The sequence below is a fragment of the Paroedura picta genome, chromosome 3, assembly GCF_049243985.1.
Source record: "Paroedura picta isolate Pp20150507F chromosome 3, Ppicta_v3.0, whole genome shotgun sequence".
In the NCBI taxonomy this organism is placed as follows: Eukaryota; Metazoa; Chordata; class Lepidosauria; order Squamata; family Gekkonidae; genus Paroedura; species Paroedura picta.
The window spans coordinates 94593007-94608162 of NC_135371.1; the positions used below are offsets into that span (position 1 = coordinate 94593007).

General features: G+C 41.4%; 1 protein-coding gene across 4 annotated transcripts in view; it reads right to left on the minus strand.

Annotated features, from left to right (window-relative positions):
* Positions 1–15156, minus strand: part of P4HA2 (prolyl 4-hydroxylase subunit alpha 2) — a 67387-nt gene that overhangs the window by 30266 nt on the left and 21965 nt on the right. For all 4 annotated transcript variants that reach the window (XM_077326890.1, XM_077326889.1, XM_077326891.1 and 1 more), the window contains 3 exons: positions 14823–14915; positions 7281–7377; positions 5337–5488 (listed from right to left, as the gene is read on the minus strand). In XM_077326890.1, the coding sequence (XP_077183005.1) occupies positions 5337–5488; positions 7281–7377; positions 14823–14904 (331 nt within the window). In that variant the 5' untranslated portion in view covers positions 14905–14915. The remainder of the gene's footprint in view (positions 1–5336; positions 5489–7280; positions 7378–14822; positions 14916–15156) is intronic.

The window sequence follows — 15156 nt, forward strand, 5'->3', positions numbered from 1 at the left end:
GGTTGCAATGAGAGGTAACACATCACAAAATGGCTGACATGCAGGAGCTATAATAAAATGTTTGGAGGTTCCAGGCTAAGCATCCTGCTATGATAGGGGCAGATATTTCTGAGTAGTGCTCCCTGCAAACTTGGAGACAAGTGAGTTCACTCACAGTTTAAATGTTCTCTGCAAGAAACACCCGTTATTGCTTGCCTATGAAACTCATCTACCTACAGCAAATCCAGATTGGAACCAACCTCAGGAGCTTCAGCTGAGATGACCGTGCAACTCTGAGAGGAGCAACCACATACTACAAAAAGGCCTTTATGGCCCATAGAATCATAGAGTTGGAAGGGGCCATACAGGCCATCTAGTCCAAACCCCTGCTCAACGCAGGATTAGCCCTAATCATCCTAAAGCATCCAAGAAAAGTGTGTATCCAACCTTTGCTTGAAGACTGCCAGTGAGGGGGAGCTCACCACCTCCTTAGGCAGCCTATTCCACTGCTGAACTACTCTGACTGTGAAAAACTTTTTCCTGATATCTAGCCTATATCGTTGTACTTGAAGTTTAAACCCATTACTGCGTGTCCTCTCCTCTGCAGCCAACAGAAACAGCATCCTGCCCTCCTCCAAGTGACAACCTTTCAAATACTTAAAGAGGGCTATCATGTCCCCTCTCAACCTCCTTTTCTTCAGGCTGAACATTCCCAAGTCCCTCAACCTATCTTCATAGGGCTTGGTCCCTTGGCCCCAGATCATCTTCGTCGCTCACCTCTGTACCCTTTCAATTTTATCTACGTCCTTCTTGAAGTGAGGCCTCCAGAACTGCACACAGTACTCCAAGTGTGGTCTGACCAGTGCCGTATACAATGGGACTATGACATCTTGTGATTTTGATGTGATGCCTCTGTTGATACAGCCCAAAATGGCATTTGCCTTTTTTACCGCTGCATCACACTGCCTGCTCATGTTTAGTTTACAGTCCACAAGTACCCCAAGGTCTCGTTCACACACAGTGTTACCTAGAAGCGTATCCCCCATCCAGTAGGCATGCTTTTCATTTTTCTGACCCATATGCAGAACTTTACACTTATCTTTATTAAATTGCATCTTGTTCTCATTTGCCCATTTTTCCATTGTGTTCAGATCTCGTTGAACTCTGTCTCTATCTTCCGGAGTATTTGCCAGTCCTCCCAATTTGGTGTCATCTGCAAACTTGATGAGTAGTCCCTCCACCCCCTCATCTAGATCATTAATAAATATGTTAAAAAGTACCGGGCCGAGCACCGAGCCCTGTGGTACCCCGCTACTCACCTCTCTCCAGTCTGATGAAACACCACTGACAACAACTCTTTGAGTGCGGTTCTCTAACCAATTCCCTATCCAGCTAACTATCTGAAAATCCAGATTGCAGTCCTTCCATTTATCCATCAGAACATCATGGGGAACCTTGTCAAAAGCTTTACTAAAATCCAAGTAAATGACATCAACTGAATTTCTCCGATCCAGCAAACCTGTTACTTGGTCAAAAAAGGAAACCAGGTTGGTCTGGCAGGACCTGTTGGAGACAAATCCATGCTGACTTCCTTGGATCACCAAATTGTCCTCCAGATGTTTGCAGATTGCTCCCTTTAATATCTGCTCCATTATCTTCCCCACAACAGAGGTCAGACTCACTGGTCTGTAGTTTCCCGGGTCATCCTTCCTCCCTTTTTTGAAGATCGGAATAACATTTGCTCTCTTCCAGTCCTCCGAGACATCTCCAGTCCTTAAAGAGGTTCCGAAGATGATGGACAAGGGCTGTGCAAGTTCTCTGGAAAGTTCTTTGAGTACTCTCGGGTGCATTTCATCCGGACCAGGGGATTTGAACTCATCCAGTGCAGCTAAATGCCTCTCGACAACCTCTCTATCCATGTTAACCTGCCACCCAGACACTGTCCTTTGGCTATGGCCATCTCTAGATGTGCCTAAACACTTTGACCTGTGGGAAAAAACAGATGTAAAATAGGCACTAAGCCTTTCTGCTTTCTCTGCATCTTCCGTTAGAGTTTGTCCATCCGCACCCAACAGTGGGCCTATTGCCTCCTTTACTTTACATTTGCTCCTCACAAAACTGAAAAATCTTTTCTTGTTACAATGGGCTTCCCTGGCCAATCTTAGCTCACTCTCAGCTTTGGCCTTTCTGATGATTGATCTACAGTGCCTAGTAACCTGTAGGTACTCTTCTTTAGAGCTCTGTCCTTCCCTCCATTTCCTGAACATTTTCCTTTTCTTTCTTAGTTCCTCTTGAAGTTCTCTGTTCATCCAAATAGGCTTCTTAGAGCTCCTGCAGTGTTTTCGTCTTTCTGGGATAGTCATTGATTGAGCATGCAATAGCTCTTGTTTGAGTAGCGCCCACCTTTCACATGCTCCTTTCCCTTCCAGCATTCTCGTCCATGGTATGACACTCATCATGTCTCTGAGTTTATTAAAGTTTGCCCTACGAAAATCCAACATCCGCGTTTGGCTACAAGCTTCCTTGGCTCCACATCTCAAAAGGAATTCTATGAGGACATGGTCACTTCCCCCTAGGGTCCCCACCTCCTTCAACTCATCCACCAACTCTTGCGTGTTGGTCAGTATTAAGTCCAGTATGGCTGAACCTCTTGTGGGTTCATCTACCATTTGATAAATGAAATTGTCAGCCAGGCAGGTCAGAAACTTGCATGACTGAGGACGCTTCGCAGAGTTTGTTTCCCAGCAGACATCTGGGAAATTGAAGTCACCCATGATGTCAAGGTCCTGCCGCTTGGATATTTGCTCAAGCTGCTCACAAAGTGCAGCATCCACATCCTCTCGTTGGTCAGGCGGTCGGTAGCAGACACCAACCACCACACTGTTTGTTTTCCCCTCGCTTATTTTCACCCAGATGCTTTCCACTGTAGATATGCTCTCCTTCACTAGAATTTCCTGACAGGTAAGCCCTTTCCTCACATACAGTGCCACTCCTCCACCTCTTCGATCTATTCTGTTTTTTCTGAACAGTTCATATCCATCCACCATTACATTCCAGTCATGAGAATCATTCCACCAAGTTTCTGTGATACCTACTAGATCATACCTTTCCATCAGCATGAGAAGTTCCAGCTCTTCCTTTTTATTGCCCATGCTTCGGGCGTTAGTATAAAGACATCTGAATCCTTTTACTTTTGGTTCCCTATGAGCTGGCCTTGCCGGTTGGACTGCCTCCGATCATTTTCCTTCCATACACTCCCTATGTTGATCGTCTCCTTCCCCTAGTGGCTTTAGTTTAAAGCTCTCCTGATGAATCTCCCCAGGTTCCTGCCAAACACATTCTTCCCCAGTTTTGATAAGTGCAGTCCATCAGGTGCTAGTAGGCCTTCCTCAAGAAAGCCTATCCCATGGTCCCAGAAACCAAATCTCTCCTGCCGGCACCAACTACGCAGCCACTGATTCACCTCCATTATCTTCCTCTCCCGACGCATTCCTCTTCCCTTGACAGGCACAATTGAAGAGAATACCACTTGTGCCCCCATTTGCTTGAGCTTCCTCCCCAGATCTTGATAGTCTTTTTAAATAGGAGCGATGGTATTCAGGGATATGTAATTTGTTCCCACATGGACCATCACAAATGGGTAGCGATCCATAGATTTGAGGAGTTTGGGCAGCCGTTCTGAAACATCTTTAATTTTCACCCCTGGCAAGCAACACATCTCTCGGGTTAGGGGGTCGGGCCCAGCCACATGGCGATCCATTCCTCTTAGCAGGGAGTCTCCAATTACCAGTACTCTCCTTTTTTTTTTCTCAACTCCATTTCCTTCTGTCCCCGTGGCCTCTTCCCTTTGTCTTGGACTTTGTTTTGGGACCTCTTCCCTTGTTGACCCTTGCACCTCCTCTGCAAGGGCCTGAAATCTATTCTGGAACTCCAAAGGCCCCGAGAACTGTCTCGCCCTTCGCCGTTCAGTCTTTTTCCGAACTGTCTGCAGAGGCTCCCTATTATGGTCAATCTCCTTATCCTCTTCATGACTAGTTGTATTGTCTTTATTCCGAGTTGCAGGGCTCTGGTCTATGAACTCCTCCCCTTCCTTACTTTGGGTCAGAGTAATAATTCTGTTTTCTAATCTCCTAATCTTTTCCTCCAAATGTCTTAGCAGTTTACACTTGGGGCAGCTGTAGTCCATCTTGTCTTCTGGGAGGAAGGCAATCATGTCACACTCACTGCAGATGATGGGATGAGTGTCCTGGAGGTCCATTGTAATGTCTAGTACTAGGGAAATATAATCTACTGATATAATCTACTGATTCTAATTGCTCGGCGAAGAACCCCAGGCTAAGAGCCACAGGCCAAGACCCCTTTGTCTCTCGCCAAAGGCTCGCGCCTCTGGCGAGGAGCAGCCCTTTTTAATCCTCCCAACAATTACCCAGCAATCACCTCACCCAGGCAGCACAATAGCCTCACCTGGTCAGCAACAACTCTCCCCAGTAGCTCTCTCCACGTGCTCTCAGTTGTCTGAGCTCTGCCTCTGGCGAGGAGCAGCCCTTTTTAATCCTCCCAACAATTACCCAGCAATCACCTCACCCAGGCAGCACAATAGCCTCACCTGGTCAGCAGCAACTCTCCCCAGTAGCTCTCTCCACGTGCTCTCAGTTGTCTGAGCCCATGCACACCTTGGAAAAGTAGTTTCAATAGAAGGAGGTCTTTATCCATTTCCTGTTCACCTATGCTAACTTTATCAACCTAAATTAAATTAAACATGCATTGGAACCTTTTAGGTGGATAAACTTAGCACAGGTGAGCAGGACATCTGAATTAAATTAAACATCTGAAATGCTGCAAGGTGATTAAACATGTGATCAGAAGATGAATAAGGACAGGCGAGATGATTAAGTATTCCCCCCCACACACACCTCTTTACTCTCAATCACACACTCCCAAATTGTTTAAGGGCGGGGGAGTAAGGGCTCTATGTATATTTTCCTGTAATGGAAAGTTAGTCCTGAATTTGTTCAGCCTGTCAATTTCAACAGAGTAGCACTGAAGTCCATAGTAGTTTAAAAAATTCAAGTCCAATTGCAACTTAAAAACCAATAAAACAGCATTTCCCAACACTACAAATATATCTTCACTCAAATCAAGCTGAGGACATTTTGCATTGTGCTTCTGCAACCTGACTCCAGCTGGCCCTTTTTTGTAACACCTCCGCCACCTTCTGATACAATATAAGGCTGGTAGAGCTTTGTTTTCATTTGTATCTGACAAAGTGAGTTTTAAGTCACAAAAGCTTATCCCCCTGGAAAATTTTGCTGGTCTTTTAAAGCACTACTGAACTTGAATTTTATCAAGGTCCTCACCCTTTGTTGAATCCTGGAGGACGAGATTCTCTAGCGCCAGCCATTCTGTGTTCAGACGTTTAACCAGTTTATAGGCATTGACTGGGTGTGCAAGATAACCTTCTGGATCGGAAGTGGATTTGATAGTTAGGGATTCCATCTTCTCAGCCCAACTTGAAAAATAAAACAAGTGCAGAAAATAAGCCAAAATTGACTCTTCGCTGTTTCATACTAAGTGCAGAGTTGGTAAACCCCATATTTATCCAAAGGCCCTCACATTTATTAGGGATGTATTCTTCATTCTCATTTCTGTCTTGCCTATAGCTACTGTGATCTTAGCACTTTTCATATTTCGCTAATTGCAGAGTGAATCATAGCAGTTAATTTCTCACAACCTTTTCACAAGTCATTACACAGATACCAATGGGGTTGAGCGCACTATTGTCTGATGTCACACATGCTTCTCTTGCATAGGTGCAGAAACGCCACTGAGTTCATATATATGACTGCTCCTGTATCAGTGATAAGCTCCCTAAACTGACAAGTGTGTGCTACTGAAAGATAGTTACAGCATGTTCCTCCTGACAAGGGATTCATTAGGCCTTTTCTCTGGTCTGAAATATTTGCTAACTGCAAGAAATAGTCTAGGGCAGGATGGCTTTAAACCTCATGAGCTGCAAGAATGAAGTACATGAAGCTGTAGCAATATTAAGGAGAGCCAAGATGCAGAGCTATGCCAACATGCCAATGGGGACAACATCTGATGTAGGGAGTTGAACTATCAAGAAAGATGAGTATGAGAAACTTAATTTCATAAAATGTTTTCTCCATTTAAAAATGAAAAAGACTCTGGCCAATTCTTCATGGATATCTGAGACAATTTCCAGCAACCTAATTACTCAACAATAAGAGTGCAAAGTGGTAAATGAGACTGTAACTGCTGCTCAAAATGACACACTGAGATAAATAGTTGGAAAGCTGGGAAGAATAGTGATTGCATCACACAAAAACTAGCACATCAAAATAATTATTTTAGCCCGTTCTTTAATGGAACTATATATGGAACTGCAGCCTGCCTCTCGTCTAGCTCTTCTAGCTTATTTAAACACTATATAAATATTCCAGCTAAAGTGATCTATATGTGGTTATTCATCACATTAAAGATACATGAAATGAAACCAAACACAATGTAAAGAGACAAAAAAAGCTCTTGTCTATAAGCTTTGATGTCATTTGCTTGGGAGTTAAATTTAGAGAAGATACATGATGATGCTTCCCAAAGTGAAAATAAATTAAGGTTATGAGTACTAACAATTTAATTAACAGATAATCCTAAATTTGAAGCCATTCTTTACCCAGCTTACATTTAATTATCACACTGAGGATAAGAACTAGAAAATATTAAGCCAATGGAATATCAACACATTTTTGTTGGGCTTGAGTATCACTGTAATAAAATGACATTTGTATGAATTGTAAATTGCCTTGTGTGTCTGGAAAGCCAGAAAAGCAATTTCAGATATACTCTAAATAAATGAAACCAGTTGCAGTGACAGTACCACTGAGTAACCAAATAGAGGAAGGGCAAATGGTGAGTAGCATTCAATCCAGTCTAGACCAGCCTTTTTCTCAAACTTTTGACCATGGAGGAACCCCTGAAATAATTTTCAAAGCTTCTAGTAGCCCCGGAAGTGGTGTCAGCTAGTCACACCTCCCTGTCACGCCCCTGGAAATATCATGTCACCAGAAGTGGTATCACCACATATGTTAACAGGCAGGCGCGAGGAGGACTGGGGGGAGTCCCTGGTCTAGACCGAGGAGCATTCATACAGGAGAATGTAATAAAGAGCCCTGAAGGCTGCTTCATACATTGTTTCCTTACACCAGTTAGAATAATAGGCATTTGAATTGTCATGACACTTCAATGTTCAAAGGAGAAGGTAAAGATTTGCCACATCATTTTACCTTTTAATTTTTAATAGCTTTGTCTCTTCTTCTTGAATATATGCCTTTAACGACTGTACCAGATCTTTTTCTGCATAAATCAGGTCGGTCATCTGGCCTTAAATAAAAGAAAGTCAAATATTATTACTGATTGACTCCCCCCCCCCCATACACTAAAGGTTAAGGGGGGGAATTAAGCAAGAAAGGTTAATTAATTGGGTTTGAACCAGGGTAATGAATTTCAGGGATGCTTCAGGCTTTCATGTGAAAAGAGAATGGAAAATCATGCTCTGCACATAGAGGTCTTTTTGCCTGTGAAAACATTAGTTTGGTTCCAGGCTATTATGCTACTGACATCAACCCCTGGTTCCTATGCTACTGACATCAACTTATTTTACAAGTTGTTTATTTCCTATTACTCCCGGAACTCCCACTCCACTCTGGCATCTCAGTCAGGCTCAGGAGTACCAACCCTTCCCCTTGCCTCCGCTTGCAATTAAAAGAGTCATCCTGCTTCCGCGGCTCCTCGCTATCTCCCTTCATGGCAGTACTCCCTGGATAGGCTAAACAACAGATGTTTGAACCACTTTATCACTTTCTCATGTCAAAGAACACTCTGATCCCATTTTCCTGTGTGAATGCCCAATTCTCACCTCAGGCAGCTCTATTGCCCCTTTCCCACGGCCCAGGTATATAAGTCATACCACCCCCTTCTTTGGTGTCTGTCAATAATTCCTGTCTGTGAGCATGTGCCAAGTACAGACTCTTGATGCTGACTTTCTCAATAAAGACTTTTACTTAAAGCTTCACCCTGAAGCCTGAGAATGATGTCTGTGGAGTGAGTTCGCTGGGTCTCAACTGCTTGGTTCCTGACAGCTACATAGTTCCAGTAATACCATGGGTGCCAACTCTTAAGCTTGGAAATACCTGGAGATCTGGGGGTAAAACCATGGAGGGTAAGGTTTAAAGGCAGGAGGGATTCTCAGCAGCAATATAACGCCATAGAGCCCACCCTCCAAATCACCCATGTCCTCCAGTGGAAACTGAACTCTGTCACCTGGAGACTGGTTGTAATTATGGGAGATATCAAGGCCCCACGTGGAGGCTGGCCACCATGCTTAATACAGGCAGAATAAGTTTCTAAAGTCTCAGTGTCAAGAGAAGGAAATTTTCTTAAGTAACTTTTTTGCTGGTTCCCTTCTTAACAAAGTCCTGTGAAGAAATATACACAATACCTTTTACCAGATCAGTTAAAGTTCAAGCAGCTGGAAGCAAGTTTTCAGAAGTAATTTGAATATTCCACGAAATTTAGTATAATTTTTATAATTTTTATAAGTTTTACGATAATAGCCAAAAAGCTGGCTTTTGATTTATATATATATTAAAGAAACAATGACTGTATGTTTATAAAAATTATGTATGTACTATTGTAGACTAGAATAATGACTATGTTCAGTTAAATATGTTCTCTTCTGTTTTGTAAAAATGGTTGATAAGCCTGTATTAATTGTATGCTTTTGTATTTTAGAAGGACAACCACTGAGGAAAACAAAATTGAAAACGGTGTAATCTAGAGGCCGTTCTGGTTGTGCTTATACACATAAATATATAAGAAGAGATAAGAAACGTTTATTTGTATTTATTGTGGAATTGTTTAATATAGCCCGGGATAGGTTCTGTTTTCTGTTACAGTAATTTGAATATTAGCAAGTTCACTTGCTTACTTTGTTAACTATAATACCATCAAGAAAGCACAGTGAATAGCTTTAATCATTGTCATGGCACTCCTGAAAATTAAGCCTGTTTATGGATTTAAAATATTGGGGCAATCTCATTCCTTTGAAAACTCCATAAAGGAAATGGGATTAAGGAGAAGAATAGTCAAACTTCAAGGGTTTTTTTATATAGAAAAAAGCCCATTTGTGTCTTTAAAAAAAAGATTTTAAAATTCAGGAGATACAGTGAACAGTTCTAGAGTGAAGAGATCTCTCTACTTAATTTTTTTAAAGACTCACCCAGATGTAAATTACCATGAAATAACAAGGCATTCTTGTGAGGAGCTGTTGAACATGCTTGCTTGTTTGTTTATTACATTTATATACCACTCACCTCTAAGGCTCAAACCTTGATCCCAGTGGCACCTTTAAGACCCACGAAGTTTTATTCTGGGTATAAGCTTTTGTGTACATGCAAAATAGTGTGCATGCACATGAAAGCTTATACCCAGAATCATAAAGATGCCACTGGACTCAAACTTCTTTCTGCTGCTTCAAACCAACTCAGCTATCTGTCTGAACCTATTTTTGTCAGTTACAGGAATACTAAATTGGTTAGCTCCTATGTAGATGACAAGGCCTAATTTGTTTGCTGCAGTTTTAGAGACAAGGGCTAGATGAAATGGACACAAATTATGGGAAAGGAAGTTCCAGTTAAATACCGGAAAGCATTTTCTGACTGAGATTTCATTGATGGAATATGCTAACTCTGAGGGTATTGGGAGTCTCCTTTGTTGGGAGGTTTTAAAAGGAGATAGGATGAGGACCTTTCAGAAGTGTGATTTTTAGTTCCCCAAGAAGGTAGGGGTTGGCCTGGATGGCCCTTTGTGGTCTTTTCCAGCTCTGTGTGATTCTGATTCATGCACTGGAGCCACTCAAATTCAAGGTAGGAGATTTTCCAGGGTTCATAACACACTGACATTTTGAAATTAATGTGTTTAAATTATTACAAAATATAAATCTGCATTTGATGGCGTTTTCCACTCCAATGTGATTCCCCTTCCCCCCACCACCACTATCTGCACCATTTGTCCAACTTTCAGGCTCTACCTTCAAGCCAATCCACTTTCCCTTCAAGATATGAGAGCGGATTTTCTCCATTTTATCTGAGAAATCTGTACCTGTTTCACAGTCTTCTGTGAGCATATACAGTTCCTCCATCAGATTTTCTCCCCCCCCCCCCCCCCACATCAGGTTCCACCATTAAATTGTCATTGGTCAGTTTCAGGCTGGCATGGCCTACTGAAACTGAAAGGGGAGAGTCTTAAAGTGGCTTTCACTTTCCATTTTAGCGGACAGTTTTCCTGCTTTATCTTAGTCTAAGAATTATAGAATATGCAGGGTTTTTTTCTTTATCAGCTGCTCTTGGCAATTTCTTTTTGAAAAATTAAGGGAACACGGTAAAATTGAGTTCATTTTTTAAAATAGTAATCTAACAAGCTGCCCTGAAAACTGGTTTTCCCAGTTTCTGTGCAATGCTCACTTTGGGTGTGGTAGACAGCACCAGTAATTGTAGTGAAATTAATAACATTTGCAGATCCAGGACAGGATACGATTTAAGATCAATTTAGGATTGGCAGCTCTTATAATGCTGAGAAATCACTGAGTGTAGACTGTACCCAGGTACACTGGAAAATATTAATTTATTAGCCAAAAGGAGGGGAAAAGCTGTACAAAGGCTGGATGAAGACTATCAGTTAAAGCAAGAAGGGAGGAATCTACCTACAAAGAATAGTCTCCAGAGAATAGGGAGAAATTTTGAGAGAGACCAAGGTATTTTAAAACTGTTCCTCCTGGCAATTTCTCAGGGAACAAACTTGTTTTTGTCTGTTTCATGATATCTTTGTTTTTGAGAATGAAGAACCCCTTTTAAAGAAAAATGAATTAAATCAATGTAAGATGGAAAAAATTGCTGAGTGATGAGAAATTTCCAATTACAGCATATACTGCTAAATTTTGTATGGCTGCTATTAAATTACATATTAACCTCATGGAATAACATTTGTACACAGATTTATGGTCTTTGTTTTATTGTTCACATATTTTAACAACTTCTAAATTATGTCTATTATAGTTTGTCTTGGACTAAGTGACTGTTAATAATAAAGTTTTACAGATAAATATAATCAGCCAACTTTGGAGACTAGAGAAAACAGGGCATAAAGCTGATACTGTAATAATATACCCAGAAAAAGATACCATACTAACATTCCACCTGGTCTCAACACAGAACAGTGTGTGATTTTATAGACACAAATTACAAGGTCTGGGGTTGACCTTTGTCCCAACCCAGAGTTACTTTAAAGAGCATTTAGGGAAGTGTGTCTTGAAGCAAAGAAGTAGGCAACAGAAAAAGTGGCATTTTGATACGGTCACAGGGTGAGCTCCAGGTTAACAAGACTACAATGACTTTTACAAGCTCAGCAGCAAGTAATGCCAGTAAATTTTAACAGTCATTTTGTAACATGGCCCATTACTAAGGTGTCCAGATTATCCCACTTTTGGAGGGACATCTGGGGCACCTGGCAAATTGCACTTATGTTGCAAGTAAAAATATATAAATTACAATACTATTTTTGCATAATATGCATTCTATGAAAAATTTTCTTGCTCCATATAGACCAATTTTTAAATCAAGAACACCCCCCCCCCCCGGTCAATGGTGTCCTGCTTTACCAGTGTTAAAATCTGGTCACCTTACCATTACGTCTAATGTGATATTTTGTTTACTGGAGCCTTCTAAATCTTCATTGCCCTCGCAAAACTGTTATAAGTCACATAAAACCTGCAAAATGATCTTTTCATTTAAGGCCTTTAAAAAAAAAGTGATTTAATACTGAATTCTGAAAATTCCATGCCTGAGGCATAACAGGTGTTCAGCTCCCAGAAAATTCATCAATACTGGGTGTCCTTTTTTCATTGAGCATTTCTACAGTTAAGGATATGAAACATAGGTTTTACCTGAAGGTTTCTTCTCTTCAGTGGGGCAAAGTCATCCACAGATGGTTAGGTCATGACTCTGCTTGCTCATGTAGGGCTATTCTTGTTCAAATTATTTTGAGTGGCCTTAGTGGGTGACCATGGGCTGGCCCTCCATTTTTTAACAAGCTCCTCTGTACAGATCTGTACTCATATTCTGCCTTGTAGTCCAAGGTGTTTTTGTTGTTGTTTGGTGGGAAGTGGATGACTTCACGCCACTGAAGAGATCTTCAGGTAAGACCAATGTTTCATTCTACTTCAGTGGGGGAAGTCATCCACAGATGTTTAGCTATGCCCAAGCTATGCTCCCTAGGGTGGGAAAACAAACAGCACGTGGGCACCATCTGATATTCTGCCACCTGTAGGAGCATACTTCCATTAAAGGCTGCTTCCCCCAAGGTGGATTGGTCTATCTTGGAGTGTCTAATAAGGGTCAAAAGGGACCACCATGTCACACTCTACAGATTTCTCCCATCAGGCCCCCAGTGGTAACAGCATCCAATGTAGTCACCACTCTCATGAAATGAGAGACCTTATGCCTTGTAGATGCACTGTTTTGGCCAGAATGCAATAGAGCTCGCCTCCTTGAGATCCTTCTTCTTAGTCTGAGGCCCCAGTCCAAAAGCTTTGAGTAGGCTTTCAGACGACTAGTTGGAAGTCCCTCTTCGTTGTCTTCAGAACTGTTGCACTAGATCTGTGAGTGGGTGCATCCACAGGAGTCTTTCCTTCGCTCATCTTGCAATTCAATAGTAGGAAAAGGTTTCTCACCAGTGGGTGAGTGGAGCTAGCCATGAGCCTGCTACTTGAGCAGATGGCTATTTGAAACTGGAAGGTAAGCCCATGGTCACACATTAAGGCCACTCAAAATAATATGAACATGAATAGCCCTACCTGAGCAAGCAAAGGCATGACCTAACCATCTGTGGATGACTTACCCCCCTGAAGTTGAACTACATTGGTGCAAGTACATGCAAGTCTAGACTCCAGGCAAATGATCAGAGAAATGTATAAACCTCCAACTTCCGATTTGGAATGATCTCTCTGGTTTTGTTCCATCTACACTGGCCTTCTGCTTGCTTCCAGGCTCAAGGTGCCGCTATTGACCTTTAAAGCCCAGTACAGCCTGTGATCAACATACCTTAAGGACTGCCTCCTCTCATATAAAACTACCCATAACCTCCAGTCATCTTTGGAGGCCCTGCTTTGGCTGTCCCTACCGTATAAACTAGACAATCAAGAAAAGGCCTTCACAGCTAGGGCACCAAAACTTCAGAATTCCCCTTCCAGAGATATTCTTCTGTCTCCTTCGATCAGTGTCTTTTGCCAGCAGCAGAACAAAGTTTGAGTCAGTGGCATCTTTAAGATCAACAAAGTTTTATTCAAGGTATAAGCTTTCATATGTACACACACTTCATTTTTCTGACACTGTGCATGCATATTAAATTTTATACTTTGAATAAAACTTTGTTGGTCTTAAAAGTGCCACTGGACTCAGATTTTGTTCTGCCGCTTCAGACCACCATGGCTACAAACCTGAATCTTCTGCCAGCAGGTGAGACCTTTTCGTTTTGTCTGGCATACTCTCAGTGGTCCTCACTGGCCATCCTTCTGGTGTTGCTTACATGTGTTTTTACTTGAATTACTTGGAATTTTCATTGTATTTTTGCTGGAACTGCATGAACAGTCCTTCAACATGTCTATTGTGTATTCTGCTATCTGTTTCATGCTGGATACGTAGGGCTGATCCTGCATAGAGCAGGGGGTTGGACTAGATGGCCTGTATGGCCCCTTCCAACTCTATGATTATATGATTCTATGGATGCACATATACAACAGGGACTCTTTAGGTTACTTGTGACAGATAATTTTGAACACATGCCTACGATCAGATCAAAACAGGTTTGTATCATGGATGTTTGCTGTTACAAGACAAAACTGATCAATTTGGGGCAGCAAAAAATGGTAACATGTAATGAAACACACGTTTTAAAATATGGCAATTATCTGTTTTTCTGTGGTCCATTTTTTAAAAACAAACGGAACGAATACAACTTTCCACCCCAGAAGGACAGAAATAATTGGAATGGTGACTGGCAACCTTAGTAAGAGCTGCAGCAATGAAATCATTTCTCAGAATTGTGAAACAGAGCCTTCCTTGCTCAAGCATTAAACTACAGAGGGGGAAAGAAATCTCCCACCCTCTCTACCCCTTATGTCAGAATCCAAGGCTCACAATGCACTCCCCAGAGATTTGGCAAAGAAATGAAAATCGCTAGCCAAACCACGCAAGAAGAAATTCTCAAGCTTTTGAGCTATGCAGCCAAAAACCAGCACCACAAAATTCTGCATGTTAGACCTTGCATGAAAGAATGGAAAGAATGATGCAAAGTAGTAAGTTGCTTCTTAATTTTTTTAGCCATAACAGTCCCTACTTTATTTTCCATATACGGATGTATGTCATATACATACCCATGTAGTGTCCCTTGTGAAGAGTACATGAAAGCCATATTCTTTGAATTCTCATTATGTAGTGGTAGAAGGACTAGAAATAAATAAGCAGCTCAGGCAGCGACTGTGGAAGTCTTAGATAGATGGAGGTTTCACCTACTACACATTTATCAAAAATGTTGATAACAATATGAAAGAACAACGAATTCTGGAATAAAAGGTTGAGCTACTGAGGGGGTAGGATGCAGGATGGTCCACTCTCTATCTTATTAATTATTTTTAAATATATGTTTTTGAGTTTAAGACCATATTTTATTATATTCATTCTACAATATTTTCCTACAATATTGCTCTTCCATACCTATTGAAGTGAAAAATTCGCCTTTTGCATGCCACAGGCACACAGAACAGGCTAGTAGCAAGGATGATATCCATGGAGTCATCTTGAATCAATCTGCAAGAAGCCAAGAGAAAAACAAATGTTATCTTTTGAGGAAGGGATTAATCCAAACTTAAAGCTAATGTTTTCAACTTCAGTAATATAGCACAGTCTAGTGGCATTAGTAATGGAAATGCTCTGTTTATTATGAATAATAATTTCTGGACTTCAAAAAATCCATCAAAACGCCATATACAGAATGCCAAAGACTAAATCTAAGCCTCAACAGTATATCCCTTTGACTTTGGTTTAGTGT